The sequence below is a fragment of the Pteronotus mesoamericanus genome, unplaced genomic scaffold (assembly GCF_021234165.1).
Source record: "Pteronotus mesoamericanus isolate MK-2021 breed Mesoamerican mustached bat unplaced genomic scaffold, CSHL_Meso_final contig_33, whole genome shotgun sequence".
NCBI lineage: Eukaryota > Metazoa > Chordata > Mammalia > Chiroptera > Mormoopidae > Pteronotus > Pteronotus mesoamericanus.
In genome coordinates this window covers 1,386,385-1,400,161 of record NW_026555135.1, presented here as the reverse complement: position 1 = coordinate 1,400,161, position 13,777 = coordinate 1,386,385, and the positions used below count along the sequence as shown (strand labels likewise).

The 13,777-nt window shown below is 54.2% G+C and overlaps 1 protein-coding gene across 1 annotated transcript; it reads right to left on the bottom strand.

The window, feature by feature from the left end:
- Positions 1-2,774: 2,774 nt before the first annotated feature.
- P2RY6 (pyrimidinergic receptor P2Y6) lies at positions 2,775-3,970 on the bottom strand. Its single transcript, XM_054576140.1, has one exon. It carries the CDS (start codon positions 3,953-3,955, stop codon positions 2,969-2,971), a length of 987 nt encoding a protein of 328 aa, XP_054432115.1. The 5' UTR covers positions 3,956-3,970; the 3' UTR covers positions 2,775-2,968.
- Between the last annotated feature and the right edge of the window lie 9,807 nt (positions 3,971-13,777).

Sequence of the window (13,777 nt, the reverse complement as noted above, 5' to 3'; positions counted from 1 at the left end):
GAGAAACATCAATGTGTGGTTGCCTTTCTCACGCCCCCTACTGGGGACCTGGCCCGCAACCCAGGCTTGTGCCCTAGGCTGCGAGTCGCACCAGTGACCCTTTGGTTCCCAGGCCGGCACTCAGTCCACTGAGTCACAGCAGCCAGGGCTGGTGGCTCTTGTTTTTCAAAAAGTGTGCTGAGTTTTTGTTTTTTCGTAAGAGGCTAGCTGCTTCCCAGGTAAAGGAGAAAGACAAATTGTTGCAATCCCCTGCTTAAAGTCCCTTGTTTAGAAACCTCCTATGATTGTTGCTAGAGAGAGACCCTGGAGGAACTTGTGTGCCAAAAAGACAGAGTCATTATAAGAGTAACATTCATTGCATGCCTACTATGCTTTAAGTGCTTTGCACCCATTAAGCAATTTAATCCTCACAACTTTACAAGATAGGTTTCATTATTTTCCTTTTTTACAGTTAGAGAAGTTAAGGCACAAAGAAGTTAAATAACTTGTGCAGAACAACACTGCTAGTAAACGGTAGAGCCAGGAGGTGCACCCAGGGGGTCTGGCGCTGGGGCCTTTTCTCTCTAGCTGGCCTGTCTCACTCAGGGGAGATGGCGATGGAAGTGACCTGTGGCCCACAGTTTCCACTCTTCTTGGTGGCCTGCAGGGACAGTCATTTGGGTCTTTACAGGGCCTCAGCCCGGGCTGTGGAGAGAGGCCCTCCCCCTTCCCCCCACTCCTCCTTCACAGGTGACCGAAGAGTCTGGCCTCAAGGCTTGGAACAAGTTGTAAGGTGGGTAATGTCTGTACTGGTGGGCATAGCTTGGCTTCCTATAGGGAATAAGAACAAGCTTCTGTCTTCTGACATCCCCACATGTCTGTCTCACTGTGGCCCAAAGAATCAGAATTCCTTCTGTCCAAATTGTCCGTCTCTCCAGCAAGGGCACTTGTAATAGATTCCCCACGAGGGCGGACCTGGTTTTCCCACTTCCTCCACCAGCGGCAAGCACGCCTCCGGCATCCCTGTGGAGTGTAACGCCACCGGTCCGGTCCGCCAGAGCCCTTCTCTGAATGCGCCTGTCGCCCAGCAGCCTGGGAGATTAGGCAGGGCTAAACGGGAAACACTGAGTCAATTATACAGCCCTTCCCCTCCCTGCCCCGTCCCTCAGCCCTAGCCTCTCCTCCCTCTACCTTCTAAAAAGGAAGACTTTGCCATGCTGGTTCTGTCCTGAACAGGGTCTGTGTGGCACACCAGCAGCCAAGGGCAGGCCAGATTGTTTCCCAGGAAGGGACAGGCCTAGAGGGGAAATGAGGGGCACGGGGCTGGGGCGGCAGAGGAGGGCCGAGGAAGAGGAGCAGAGGGGATGGGGATCTGCAGGGGTGTGGCTGAGAGGAGAGGTGCGCAGGGGGAGGGCAGGAGAGGACTGGGAAGGGCCTTGCCTGCTATAGCTCCCCTTTGCTGCCTCTTTGGGACCTTCAGTGAGGATGGCTTTCCAAGGGTTTTTAAGGTTCAAGTGTGTGAGACGCCTCTGTAGGAGATGGCCTCCAGACGGCCTTCCAGGTGCCCGCCGGGTGACGGAGCTGAGAGGGCGGGAGAGAGGAACCCAGCAGGAGCAGTCTGCCTTGAGACTGGTCAGCAGGTCTTGACCACGGGACCCCCATATAGCAGCCTCCTGATGGTCCTGGGGTGACTCTGAGTTGCCTCAAGCTGCTGACTTCTTTTAGAATGAAGCAACGTTGAGGGGCTATTTTCCCTAACTTGGAGGGCCTGGCGGAGGTGTCCCAGGCACAGAGGATACCCTGAGCCTAAAAGGAATGCATTGGAAAAGGCAGGGGGAGAAGGAGTGGGGTCTGGGGCTCTTCCTGGCATTGAATGCCGGTCCCACTCAGCTTCCTTCCCTGACACCCCGCCGCTCACACACCCAACCTCCTGGGCTTAACTGAAACTCACTTTGTGGCCAGGCTCCGTGCATCTCTGCCTCTGAGTTTCGTGTGCATAGTGCCTTCACCAGGAGCAGCCTCCTCCTCTCTCCCTTTCGGATTTCACCCCTCCTCAAGCCCCACCTCTTCTAAGAAGCACTCCCTGATTTCTCCTTCTGCTGAGCCTCCACTCCTTCAGTTGTCTGGAGAGTAGCCATGAGACAGCTCTTGTTTTCTCGGCTTTCACACATGGAAGGACACGCCCTCCACCCCCTGCCCCCGCTCTCTGCCACCTGCTCTAGGACAGAGCCTAGCACAGGGCCGGTCCAGGATGCTCTAACATGCTTCCCACTTCTGTTTGCAGAGCTCCCGTCAGCCTGTAACATCTGGTTCAGATGCTCCCTCCCTCCACCAGTCCTCCTCAGAAAGATCTTTCCTGACTCCTTGGAACGGGTCACGGGCATCCTCGGGGCTCTCCTTCCCCGCAGCCATGCCTCCGCCTGTCACAGCCTTTACTGTGTCAGTACCTCCAGTAGTTGGGAACCTGTATGGGGCAGGGCTCGGCCCGGTTCTTTTGCAGCCCCCAAACCAACCCAGATCCCAACACAAGGTGCCAGTAAAGGTTTGCTGAATGAATGGAACATCACACTCAGCTCATATTCATCCCTCAAAACCCCGTTCAAATGCCTCTTCCCAGAAGCTGTAAGTTCCCCCTCCCACCTTCCCTCACTCTCATGACTCCAAAACAGGCAGCACATTCCTCAGTTACAGAACATGTCACACTGTATTTTTGTGAACAGCTTAACGTGGCTTTCGCAACTCTCCATGGCTGACTGGAACCTTCTGGAGAGTAAGGCTCAGGCTCGTCTGTCTCTGTACCCACAAGGCCTGGTCCAGAGAAAGGGCTCAATAAATAGTTGTTGGTGAGATTTGGGGGTCTGTGGGGGACCTCAGTCCATGTCCAGCTGAGCTAAGCTCTAATTCTCTGCATGTTTCAGGCTTCTGGTATCCCAGCCACAATGGTAAACACTATGGCTGCCCAGGCCCCACGTGTCCCGCCCCAGTGGACTCAGTGACCCTGTCGCTGCCACTTGGTTGTGAGTTTCTGTAGCAGCTCATGTGACTGCCGGCGGAGCTTCTTCTGGGTGAAGTAGAAGAGGATGGGATCCAGCACGCTGTTGGCGCTGGCAAAGGGCCGTGTGCCTTTGTAGGCAGCTGCAAAGGCCTCCATAATGGGGCAGGGGACACCGGGCGTAGAGCGCACCGCCAGATAAGCTGTCTTGGTGATGTGGAAAGGCAGGAAGCTGATGGCAAAGGCGGCTGCCACCACCACAGCCATGCGGGCTGCCTTGCCACGCCGTTCCTGGGCCACAGGCCCTGTGGGGCAGTCCTGGCGGCACAGACGGCGGGCCAGGCAGAAGTAGCAGACCAGCAGGGCAACAAAGGGCAGCAGGAAGCCGATGACTGTGAGGGCCATGCCATAGGGCAAGTACTGGGTGGCCAGGGCAGGCGGGCTCAGGTCGTAACAGACAGTACGGTTACGCTGGATGCCTGTGGCGGCAAAGAAGGCTGTGGGCAGGCACAGGGTTGTCACGACCAGCCACACAATACCACACACTAGCCAGGCAGCCCGGCGGCCCCCATGCTTGTGCCAGGGGGCCAGAGGGTGGCAGATGCCCAGGTACCGCTGGAAACTGATGCAGGTGAGGAAGAGGATGCTGCCATGTAGGTTGGCATAGAAGAGGAAGCGCACCAGGCGGCAGGTGAGGTCGCCAAAAGGCCAGTGGTCACCTTGGGCGTAGTTGTAGATGAGCAGGGGCAGGGAGCAGGCATAGAGCAGGTCAGCCAGCGCCAGGTTCAGGGTGTACACAGCCGTGCGGGTCAGCGTCCGGCGGGACATGCAGATCTGGGCAATGACACAGATATTCAGCGGCAGGCCGGCCGCCAGCACCAGCGAGTACACAGGTGGCAGCAGCAGTCGCTTAAAGTTCTCTCGGAAGACGCAGGTGGTCGGCGGTGAGCCCGGAGCCTGGCTTGTGCCATTACGCCACTCCATGGCTGCCTGACTGGCTTCCTACATCTGGAGAGGCTGCGGAAGCAACACACAACCTGTCAGTGACCACATTCCCTGCCCTGTCCCTCTCTGGGCCTTGATTTCCCCATCTGAACCGTCTCTCATGCCACCCCACAGAGGCCTCCCACAGCCCTCACTTCAAGGAAAAAAAATCTGGAAAGCAGTAAAGCTCAAGCTTGGGAGAAATCCAATTCACTTTCTTTTTATGATATTCATTTCTCCCCAGACTTCCTGGTGAACTTCTTTTTATCCTTCAAAACCGTAGTCAAATGTCTCTGCTCTGTAAGTGGAGACTGATGGACTTTGATTTGAATCTCAGCTTAGTCACTGGCTATATGACCTTGAACTACTAATAAACCTTCTCTGAGTCTCTTCTGAAAGGACTCTTATTTCAGTTCCCATCTGAAAAATGGGCGAATGGTGCACTGACCTGTTCAGTGCCCCTCACCTCTCAGGATGTCATGAGGCTGGAGGCGCTAAATCATGCTATACGGGGCTTCGCTGGGGAATCCTGGACTTTGGAGATTGTGGTTATGGTGGGCCCACACGTCTGTCTCTCCTTCACAGATCAGGAACCTCCTGAGGAGAAGTGCCAAGTCTGGTGCCTCTCTGTGTTTGAGAGCCCAGCCCCAGGTTGAGAGTACAGAGGGCCATTGTAACTCTTAATGAATCAACATGAACAAAATGTCCACACACTGTGAGCTGACCAAGGACAGCGTCTACCTGCTCAGCCTGGACTCCACCTTCCAAAGCCATGGTCTTTCTTTTGACTGCAGTTTTCTCATCTGGAAAGTGAGGAAAGGAGGAGATTCAGGAGTTCCCTAATCTCCTTCCACTTGATTTAACGCTACAAAGGCTGGTCTGGCGGAGCCACTGGTGCCACAGCGCCCTCTGGTGGCTAGAGTGAAAACAGCGTCCCTGAAGGCAGACGACAGAGGGGGCAACCACGTCAACAGCTTACTTTACAGACTGGGAGAGGGGCGGCAGCGGCGATCTAGACACGGTGAAGGACAGTAGCTGCTTAATCTTACTTAGTGAATTAGAGGCAGAGCCGGAGCCTGGCTTGGAGCCCAAGCCCAACCACCTGTCTCAGAAGAGGCAGCTTAGTGTAGCACCTGGAAAGGGAACGTAGAGGTTCCTAGCTTAGCTTCAGAGCATCAGTTACTCTTGGTTCAAATCCTGGCTTCCCTTCTTCCATGCTGTTCAACCCAGAGCATGTCACTTGCTTTTTCTGGGCCTGTATCCTCCTCAGTAAAATATATGATAGGCCTGACAAGTAGCAGGTGCTTAATAAATGCCATGCCATGCTGTTTTATTCTACACCTAATCCCTCCACTCATCTTTTCAGACTGGGGTTTGGGAGAGTCAGTAGCACAAAGGTGGGATAAATCTGACTTCTTGATGCTCACCTCCCAACTGGCATTTCCACGTTTACTGGTGTCCAGAGAGATTTCACCACTCAATTCCAATGGACCCATAAGGCAAAGCCTTTGAGGTAGTGAGTCAAATTCTCCCCTCTTCCTATTTTACAGAGGGGAGAAACAGAGGTCCAGAAACAAATATGAGGTCCTGCAGATACACTCAGAGGGTGACAGAGGGTTGAGACTCTTGTCTAGATGACCAGGTTCAAATATGAGCTCTGCCACATATGAGTTGTGTGGCCTTAGGTTCATTACTGAGCCTCTATGCCTCCATTTCCCCATTTATAAATTGGGGTAATATAGTACCTGCCTCATAGGGCGGTGGTGAGGATCGATGTTTGGCACAGGGCAAATGTTAGCTATTCTTAATGTGAATATACTTGCTAAGTAAAGTTACGGGATTTTTCAAAGTTAAAGTAAAGAAAAACATAACTCCCACATTAATTTCTTCCAACTTAAAATTTCATTTTGACAAGAATATCTTTTCCAGGTCTGGGCAACTGCAAAATGATGATGTTTGGGTTCTCTAGTCTGTATCTCACATGGCATAGCGCCTTTAGTTACCAAAGATTCTTTGTGGTCCCATGAGGTAGGAGTGCTGGGTGCCCAGCTGACCAGTTAGGCACAAGGGGAGGCCAAGGAGGAAGCTTGACAGTACCCTCACTGCAGTTAGGAAGACAAGGTTAGTACAGGCAAGAGAAAGTTTATTCATTCATCTCTTCCATTCACTTGTTCAGGCCATATTTTCATTCATGCATTCGTTTTCTGGTTTTTACCTGCTAGGCATCTTATGAGTACTTACTGCCTGGTGGGATGCGGGAGGACACAGTATATAGATTAGATGTAGGTAGACAGTTACAGATACAGAAGTACACGTTCACATTTACCTAAACTTACACATATACAGGGTGGGACAAAGTAGGTTCGTAGGAGTAAACAGCGAATACTCTTGTATTATTATTTATTAATTATTGTATTATTTTCCATACTAATGACTGTTAAACTACTTTTGCCCCTCCCTGTACATGCGGTCGTCTGAAAGGGGAGACCAGTGCACGCCATAGGATGGAAGAGACTTTTCAGAGGAGGATGAAAGATGCAGCAAGACCCTGATGCTTGAGCAGTTTCCCAGGGTGGAGAGGGGCGTGAGGACCCCTGGGGTGTCCCTAGGTAGGGAGGGAGGTGGAGCAGGCAGGGCCTGAGGGGAGGGGAGCCGCTGGGGCAGAGGGTCATGGTGAGGTGGGGGAAGCTGATGGAAGAACCGCGCTATACTCCTGAACCCTCCTTTGAGAAGCCTGTTGCCCTCAGACACCACCCCAGAGAGAGCCCCTGACTTAGGTGACTGGAGACTCCAGTCTTTTTCTGCCCCCGCTGCCCCCACCACCCGGTTAGTTTGTCTTCTTGGCAGGAAGCGTAGCTGCCTGAGAGGATCCAGGGCGAGGCTTCAGGTCAGCTCCAGAAAAGGCAAGCCTGGGTGTCACCTGGCTCCCTCATCCATTCTGCCTTCTGAGGACATAGGAGGGGTGACTGTTCCCCCAGTTCCTGGCGGGAGCTGGTTCCGAGACATAGCTTGCTTGGCCCCTGCCTCCAGGCAGCAGCTGGCATTGGCTTCCTCTGGCTCCCACAGGTGTCACCTGGTCCTGTGACCTGAGGCCTGGACCAGCTCAGACCCAGCCTCTTCCTGGGCTCCCGCCACTGCCTGTGGTGGGGGGCTTTCTCACAGACGGCTCTGACCACCTCCTTCCCTGCATCCCTCTGTCCTTTGGGGAAAAGCTCAAACCCCAGCCCTGACAATCAAGCTTTGCCAGGCCTCCTCGCCTCGTCTGAAGCACTTCAAGTCCTTCCACTCAGCCCCTTCCTCTCTTATCATACTGTTCTCCAGAGACTGAGACTGCCAGAAATCCAGACTACCTCTCCAGCCTCCCCATCTTTACTGTCCCCTTCACACAAAGTGCCATTTGACCCATCTCTGTTTGTCAAAACCCCAAGTAACCATCAAGCTCTGCATCCAATCTTGCTTCCTTTTCTGATCCTCCCGCTGGGTGGAGCCCCTTCCTCGGGGCAGCCCCAACTTTGTGGGCCTGCTTTGGGTCAGCGCTAAGCCCAGCCTGCCCGCCCAAAATTACAGTCCCTTGTGTCCAGGCCCAGCCCCACCCCACATGGGCCCACGGCCCCAGGACACACCAACACTCACCTGCAGCCTTCTGTCCCTGAAGTGCCTTTGGTGGTCTCTAGTGTGTTGGGATGAGGGGAAGCCAGACCTGAGGTTCCCCACCCTCCTGCCCTCAGCGCAGGCTGCAACACCTCTGATCAGGCCAGCAGCTTCCTCTGTTTCCTGTCAGCGCTGTCTCTGACTGAAATAGCCCCCGCGGGGGCCACCCCCGCCCTAATACCCCTAACACCAAGGCCTGGCGGAAACTGGGCCTTGAGGAGCGGGGAGGCGGAGAAAAGGTCTCTTTCCCGTAACCCTCCCCCACCCCAGCGGAGGAAAGAGGGTGATAAGGGGGTGGAAGGAAAGGGGAGTGGGGGGACCAGAGGCTGCTGGTCTAAGGTCAGCTGCATAGACCCAGCAGTTTCCTTGCTCCTCAGCCCCTTCTCAGTCTTCTCACCTGTCAAGTGGACAGGTTAGTGGTAGAAGAGCCTCTGGCTCCTCCTTCAGTTATAACACCCAGAACCATTTTCCCAGTCGCCCACTCCTCCCTCCATCCCTCCTTTCTCCGTTGATCCAATAGCTCATTCGATGACATGCCCAACTCTCTGTATGGTCATCTACTCATCCACTCGCTTATTCAGCCACCCTCTCCCTCCCTTTTTAGCCCTCTTCCTTTTCTCCAAAAACATTTATTATGAACCTACTATGTGCTATCAGATATTCCCACATGTTCCCCCTTAGCAGTCATGGGCCCCTTCCCCGTGGCAGGCCCAGAGCTCACTGGGAGCGATAGGTGAGGGTTGTGGGGGTGGAGCCGATGCCTCTGAGAACGTACCTGAGTGAAGTTCCCCCACCCAGCTTGTCCCCACCACCAAACCAGGATGCAGAGCTGTGGGCCTCTACCCACTGTGTGACTCCGGACCAGCCCCTTTCCCTGCCTGGCCTTCCCAGTAGAAGGCGGTCATCTTGGCCACAGCAGGTTGTGCGGATGAGCTGCCAGTGGGAGGAGCACCCGTTTTCCCTTGCACAGTGTAAGCACTGACCTCGCCCCCAAACCCATTTTACAAGTAAACAGATTGAGGAACCAAGTCAGGGCCAAAAGTTTAGGGCGAGAAAATTCAGGTTTGAACCACTGGTAAACACTTGGTCAGTTGTGCATGAATTGAGCACCTACGGCACTTTCAGGTGCCGTAGGTGCTAGGAAGTTGCCTATGCTGGTCAAAAGCATGGATCTACCTCCTGATCTGATTTGAGCTGGGCTGGGACCCAGAAGGGCAAAGAGGCCTGGCCTTCAGTACAGTAGCTAGTCATCTCCTGGTTTCCTGGGATGAGCTCCAGTGGTCACTCCCTCCAGGGGCGGCCACTGTGTGTCCCAGGAAGGGAGCAGTTCCAAGGGGTCCCTGGGGATGCCAGTCTCAGGGCAGGGCTTGGGACTTAGTGCCTACCACCTGTGGGGCGAGCTCAGGCGTTAGGGGACATCGCTATACCTGGAGTGACCTGGAAGGGCTCCTGTAGAAGAAATGTCTGTTGCTAGGCCCTGAAGAGCCAAGGGCACATGGACTTTGGAAAGTGAAAAGACATCCCAGGCAGGAGGCACAGAGGTGGGGAATGGGCCTACCTTGCGTGAGAAGTGAAGAATAAATATTAGCCAGAGCATAGGATGGGTTACGTAAAGAGGAGGCCAAATGGGAGGCCTGAGGGGGCTGGCCTCTCATAAAACCTCCAAGCAGAGCCCAAGTGCCCTGCTCCCGAGCCCAGCCTCAACCTCCCCCACCTGGGCTTTCCAGCCTCTAAGCCTATGCACAAGCTTTTTCCTCGGCCTGAGACGCTGTCCACCGCTTTCTCAGAATAATCCTTTCCTATCGTTCCTATAGTGCCCTTGTCTGTGAAATGAGAATGATCATTGGCACTTATCACATAGGCTGGTGTAGGAATGAAATGAAATGAAACCTTGTATATGAAGTGCGCTGACACACAGTAGGTTCTCAGTAAACATTTGTTAACTGAATGAACCCATTCCAGGCTCAGCCTCCATGCCTGCATGTCGGGTGCCCTCAGCCACCAGTCTCCACTGCTTTCGGGGCCTTCAGCACCAAGTGTTATTTCTTTTCCCTCCCTTTCCTCTTTCCTTTCTTCCTTTTTCTCTTTCTTTTTTTCTGATTTTATTTGTTCATTTTTAGAGAGAGGGGAAGGGATGGAGAAACATCAATGTCTGAGAGAAACATCAATTGGTTGCTGCTCGCACACACTCAGACTGGGGGCCAGACCTGAAACCCAGGCATGTGCCTTGACGAGGGAATCAAACCAGTGACATTTCATTTTGTGGGACGATGCCCAACCAACTGAGCCATACCGATCAGAGCCAAGTGTCATTTCTAAAGTGCCTACCCTGTGCCAGATACTTTATCTGCAGTTCTATGAGGGTGAGAGTGGGGAGAGATTCTTCTTTTCATTTTACAGGTGAAAAAACTAAGATTGAGGAAGGGCCAGGTGGCATTTCAACAGGGCCTTTCTTGACTCTATAGCCTCCTTTTCCAATGGTCCCTTCAAGTTCAGGGGATTCCCACGGAAGTGTCTTCCCTGCGCTGAGGGCGACAGCCATGAGATGGCGCCAGCAGGCTGCCCAACAGGGCAGCCTCACCTGCACACCTGGGCGGGGTGGCAGGTCCGCACTCAGCAGGGGCTTCCCCTCGGGGCTGGCTCTGAACGAGGCCAGGACTGCTTCCCAATCTCCCTTCTTCCTGACCCATCCCCCAGCCTTTCTCCTGCTTATCGTTCCTCGATCAGCTCAAGCCCTGTTCTCAGAGCCTCGTCTGGTCCATGTGGTCCATCAGGTCTCACAAGTGCCACTGGGACATTGGCAGGATGACAGAGCCAGTGCTGAGCCCTGTCTATCTGCGGTGGTGGCCCTGAGAGTGTCACCCTGACACCAGATATCCACCACCCATTTCCCCTTCATGCACACCATCCACAGAAATACCAAATGAAGTCCCTCTCCCACCGAAGGGACAACCTTTTTATAATTTAGACAACAATGCACGGATCAGTGTATGCTGCAGAAGAAGCAGTTCAGTTTAGACGGAAGGGAGAACTGATAAGGGCTGAAACTCCTTGGGCTCCTTGGATCCTATGGCCTCAGGACAACTTTAGGTGGCTTAGCGGGCGCCCCCCTCTCCTGTCCTCACCCCAAGGCCCTCATATCTGGAAGCGATGAGGAGGCCTGATGACCAGAGGCAGGAGCTGGAAGCCTGAGTCACAGACGGCCAGCCAGCCAGGAATCGGCCCAGACCAAGCTGGACAGGGGAAGAGGCCCCAGCCTTGGCTTGCCTGCCTGCTGGGAAGCTGCTCTGGAATCCCCCTGGCCCTGCCCCTGAGCTGTGAGTTCAGTTGCAAGGGCACAGGATGACAGGGGTCAAGACTCAGCTTCCTTCCCTGGAGGAGTCAGGCAGGCTGGGATCCATCACCCTTGCTGTGTGACCCGACACGAGCTACCTACCCTCCATGAACTTGGGTCTCTGCCTGACAAACAGGGCTGGTCCTGCACCTGCCTGACAGGGTCATTATGTCCTCTGTGCCCCAGTCACCAACCCACCCCGACCCAGGCAGCATCTGCCCTGAGGCCAGGCTCCCGATGCCAGTGCCTCCCTAGCGCCCGGAGCACAGTGGGCAGGGGCAGAGCTAACCCCTCTTGAAGGAGTTTCGGTCTCAGCTAAACTATCGTGCTGGCCCCGAAAGCAGGCAAACCTGGCAGGAGGCGGGCACAGGGAGGCCGGGAAACCTGATCTCTCTTCTCTTTTCCACTTCCCCTTCTCACCTCCTTTTCAACAGGAATTAAAGTGGGAACTGAAACAACCATTTTGAGTGCAAGGAAGGGGAAGCTGTAGCTCCGGGGAATTTGGGGGTTGAGGCTGCTTCCTTTGGTTTCTCTCCAGCCCCTACAAGCTGAGCAAAGAGGGAACTTGCATTTCCTGAGCCTCTGCTATGTGCCAGGCCCCCGCTGCCCATCTCTGAGCTTAGGTCATCCCCACCGCAAGGTGGACAGATGTTTGGGTGTTTTGTTTTTGTTTTTAGCATTGGCAGAGCACCAAGCACTGTGCCAAAATGCCTTCCATGACGTGTCTCATTTACCCTTCACAGTTGCCATCCCCACTTTACAGATGAGGAAGCTGAGGCTTGGCAAAGTTAGCAACAGATTTTCTCTTGGAAAGATGAGGTCAGACACCATGATGGCGAGCGCAGTGCTGAGACGTCAGGGGACGCCTTGGGCTGAGGAGCTGTGAGAGGGAGAGCACAGGGCCCCGTCGGCAGGCGCGAGGGCAGAGGGAGAGCCCACAGCGCTTGGCCTTCTGAATCCCTGGGGCTGCAGCTCCTCCCGCCCAGGGCTCTGGGAGATCCCAAGACCTTCCGATAAACCCTCTTTTCCTGGAGCTGGTGTGGGAGGGTTTGTTCCTAGCCTGGACCCCGAGGGTGTTCAGTTTTCTCCCTGTGGAGGTGTACCACTTGGATCTCTCTTCAAGAAAGAACCAGCCATTTGGCTGCAGGCAGTGCAGTTGGCCGACAGCCGCTGCTGGGATGTTCAGGACCCGCCCATCCTCTCAGATGACCAGGCTCCTGTCTGCTGGGAAGACGTGGCCCAGGTCCAGCCATCAGGCCTGCCCAACAGGCAGTCATTGTTCTGCTCCTCTGCAGTTTCTTCCTGCTCAATTCCTAGACCCCCTCTGATGATTAGGGCCCCACCTCCTGCTTTTCCTTGGGGGATCGCCTCCTTCCTCTCCTGGAGCCTTGAGGGCCTGGGAGCGGTGGGCCTGTGACATGGGCCGGCCAAGGAGAGAAGAGCGGGTGCCTCAGACCCCAAAACTGGCTCAGAAGTGGATGGACGACCTTCACTGGGCACCTCAGAGCCAATTCTGGAGCTTTTGCTGGAACATTGGGAAGGAGAGAGGCTTTCCACTGGGTTTGCAAAGCTGGTAGGAAGTGAGCTTGGAGCTGCTGGAAACAGGTGAACTATGTGCCAGACACTGTCCTAAGCACTGCAGATACTGTCTAAGTAAAGCTAGGGGGTGGCAGAGTTGACAGCTGGAGACACACATGTTCCTGGGAGCACCACTGAGTGCCTTGTTCCAGCTGTGCCTGAAGCATCACCAACCACTGCACTTCTTGGTGGTGTGAGCTGATAAAGTCCCTTTGTGTCTCAGTCCATTTGGCCTAGGATTCTGTCACTTGAAACCAGGAGTTCTGCCTATAGACCTGCAGGCCCACGCTTCCCTCTCCTAGCTCCACAGTCCGTGTTCGCAGCTTTGGCCCAGGGACCCTGACGTTCCTGCTGAGGAGGCCAGAACTGACTGTGTACCTGGAGGCCACCAGCAGAGGGGCAGGTGGGTACTGAGGGACTGTCAGGTCAAGCCTAATGCCTCCAAAGCTCCCAGGGTAACCACAGCCCATCTCTGCAGGCTCTGGGCAGGAAACCAGAAAGCTGGAAACCCGGGTTCCAGTCCTAATTTACCTTCTCCTTGTTGTGTGACTCAGGGAGGCTACTTCACCTCTCTGAACCTTATTTTCCTGAGCTACTTCACTGCTACAGTTTCTTGGATACTCAGCAGGTGCCAGCCACTGAGCTAAGTGCTTTTGCTGCAGGATCTCATTTGCTCTTACAACAGCCCTGTGGGGTGGGTTGTATTATCCCCATGTCAGAGATGAGAAAACAGGCTTAGAGAAGGCTGGTGACTTGCCGAAGGTGACACAGTGGGTCAGTGGTGGGCCAGGACTGGGATACCCAGGAAGAGAGGTGACAATTCCCTATGGGAAAACTGAGATCAGAGAAATGAGGAACTTTTCCAAAGTGTCCAGTAAACCCAGCATGCCACTCTGCCTCTCAGGAACACTGTGGTCTGAGAAAAGACAAAGAAATGGGGGCCAGGAGGTAAGGAAGAAAAGACCACCCTGCCGGGTGTGGCTCGGTGTGTTGGGCCTCACCTTGCGAACCAAAAGATCGCCTGGGTCGTGGGCCGGTTCCCTGGGTTGGGGTGCGCAAGAGGCAGCCAATCAATGTCTCCCTTTCTTTCTCCTGCCCTTCCCCTTTCTCTAAAAATAAATAAATAAAATCTTAAATAAAAAATAAAGACCAGTCCACGGGGCAATGTCAACCACATTTCTTCCATTCTTTAATTTTGTTAGGAACTGGGGACAAGGTCTGCTTTGTCTTTGGGGATCCAGGGAACAACCTAGGCGGCA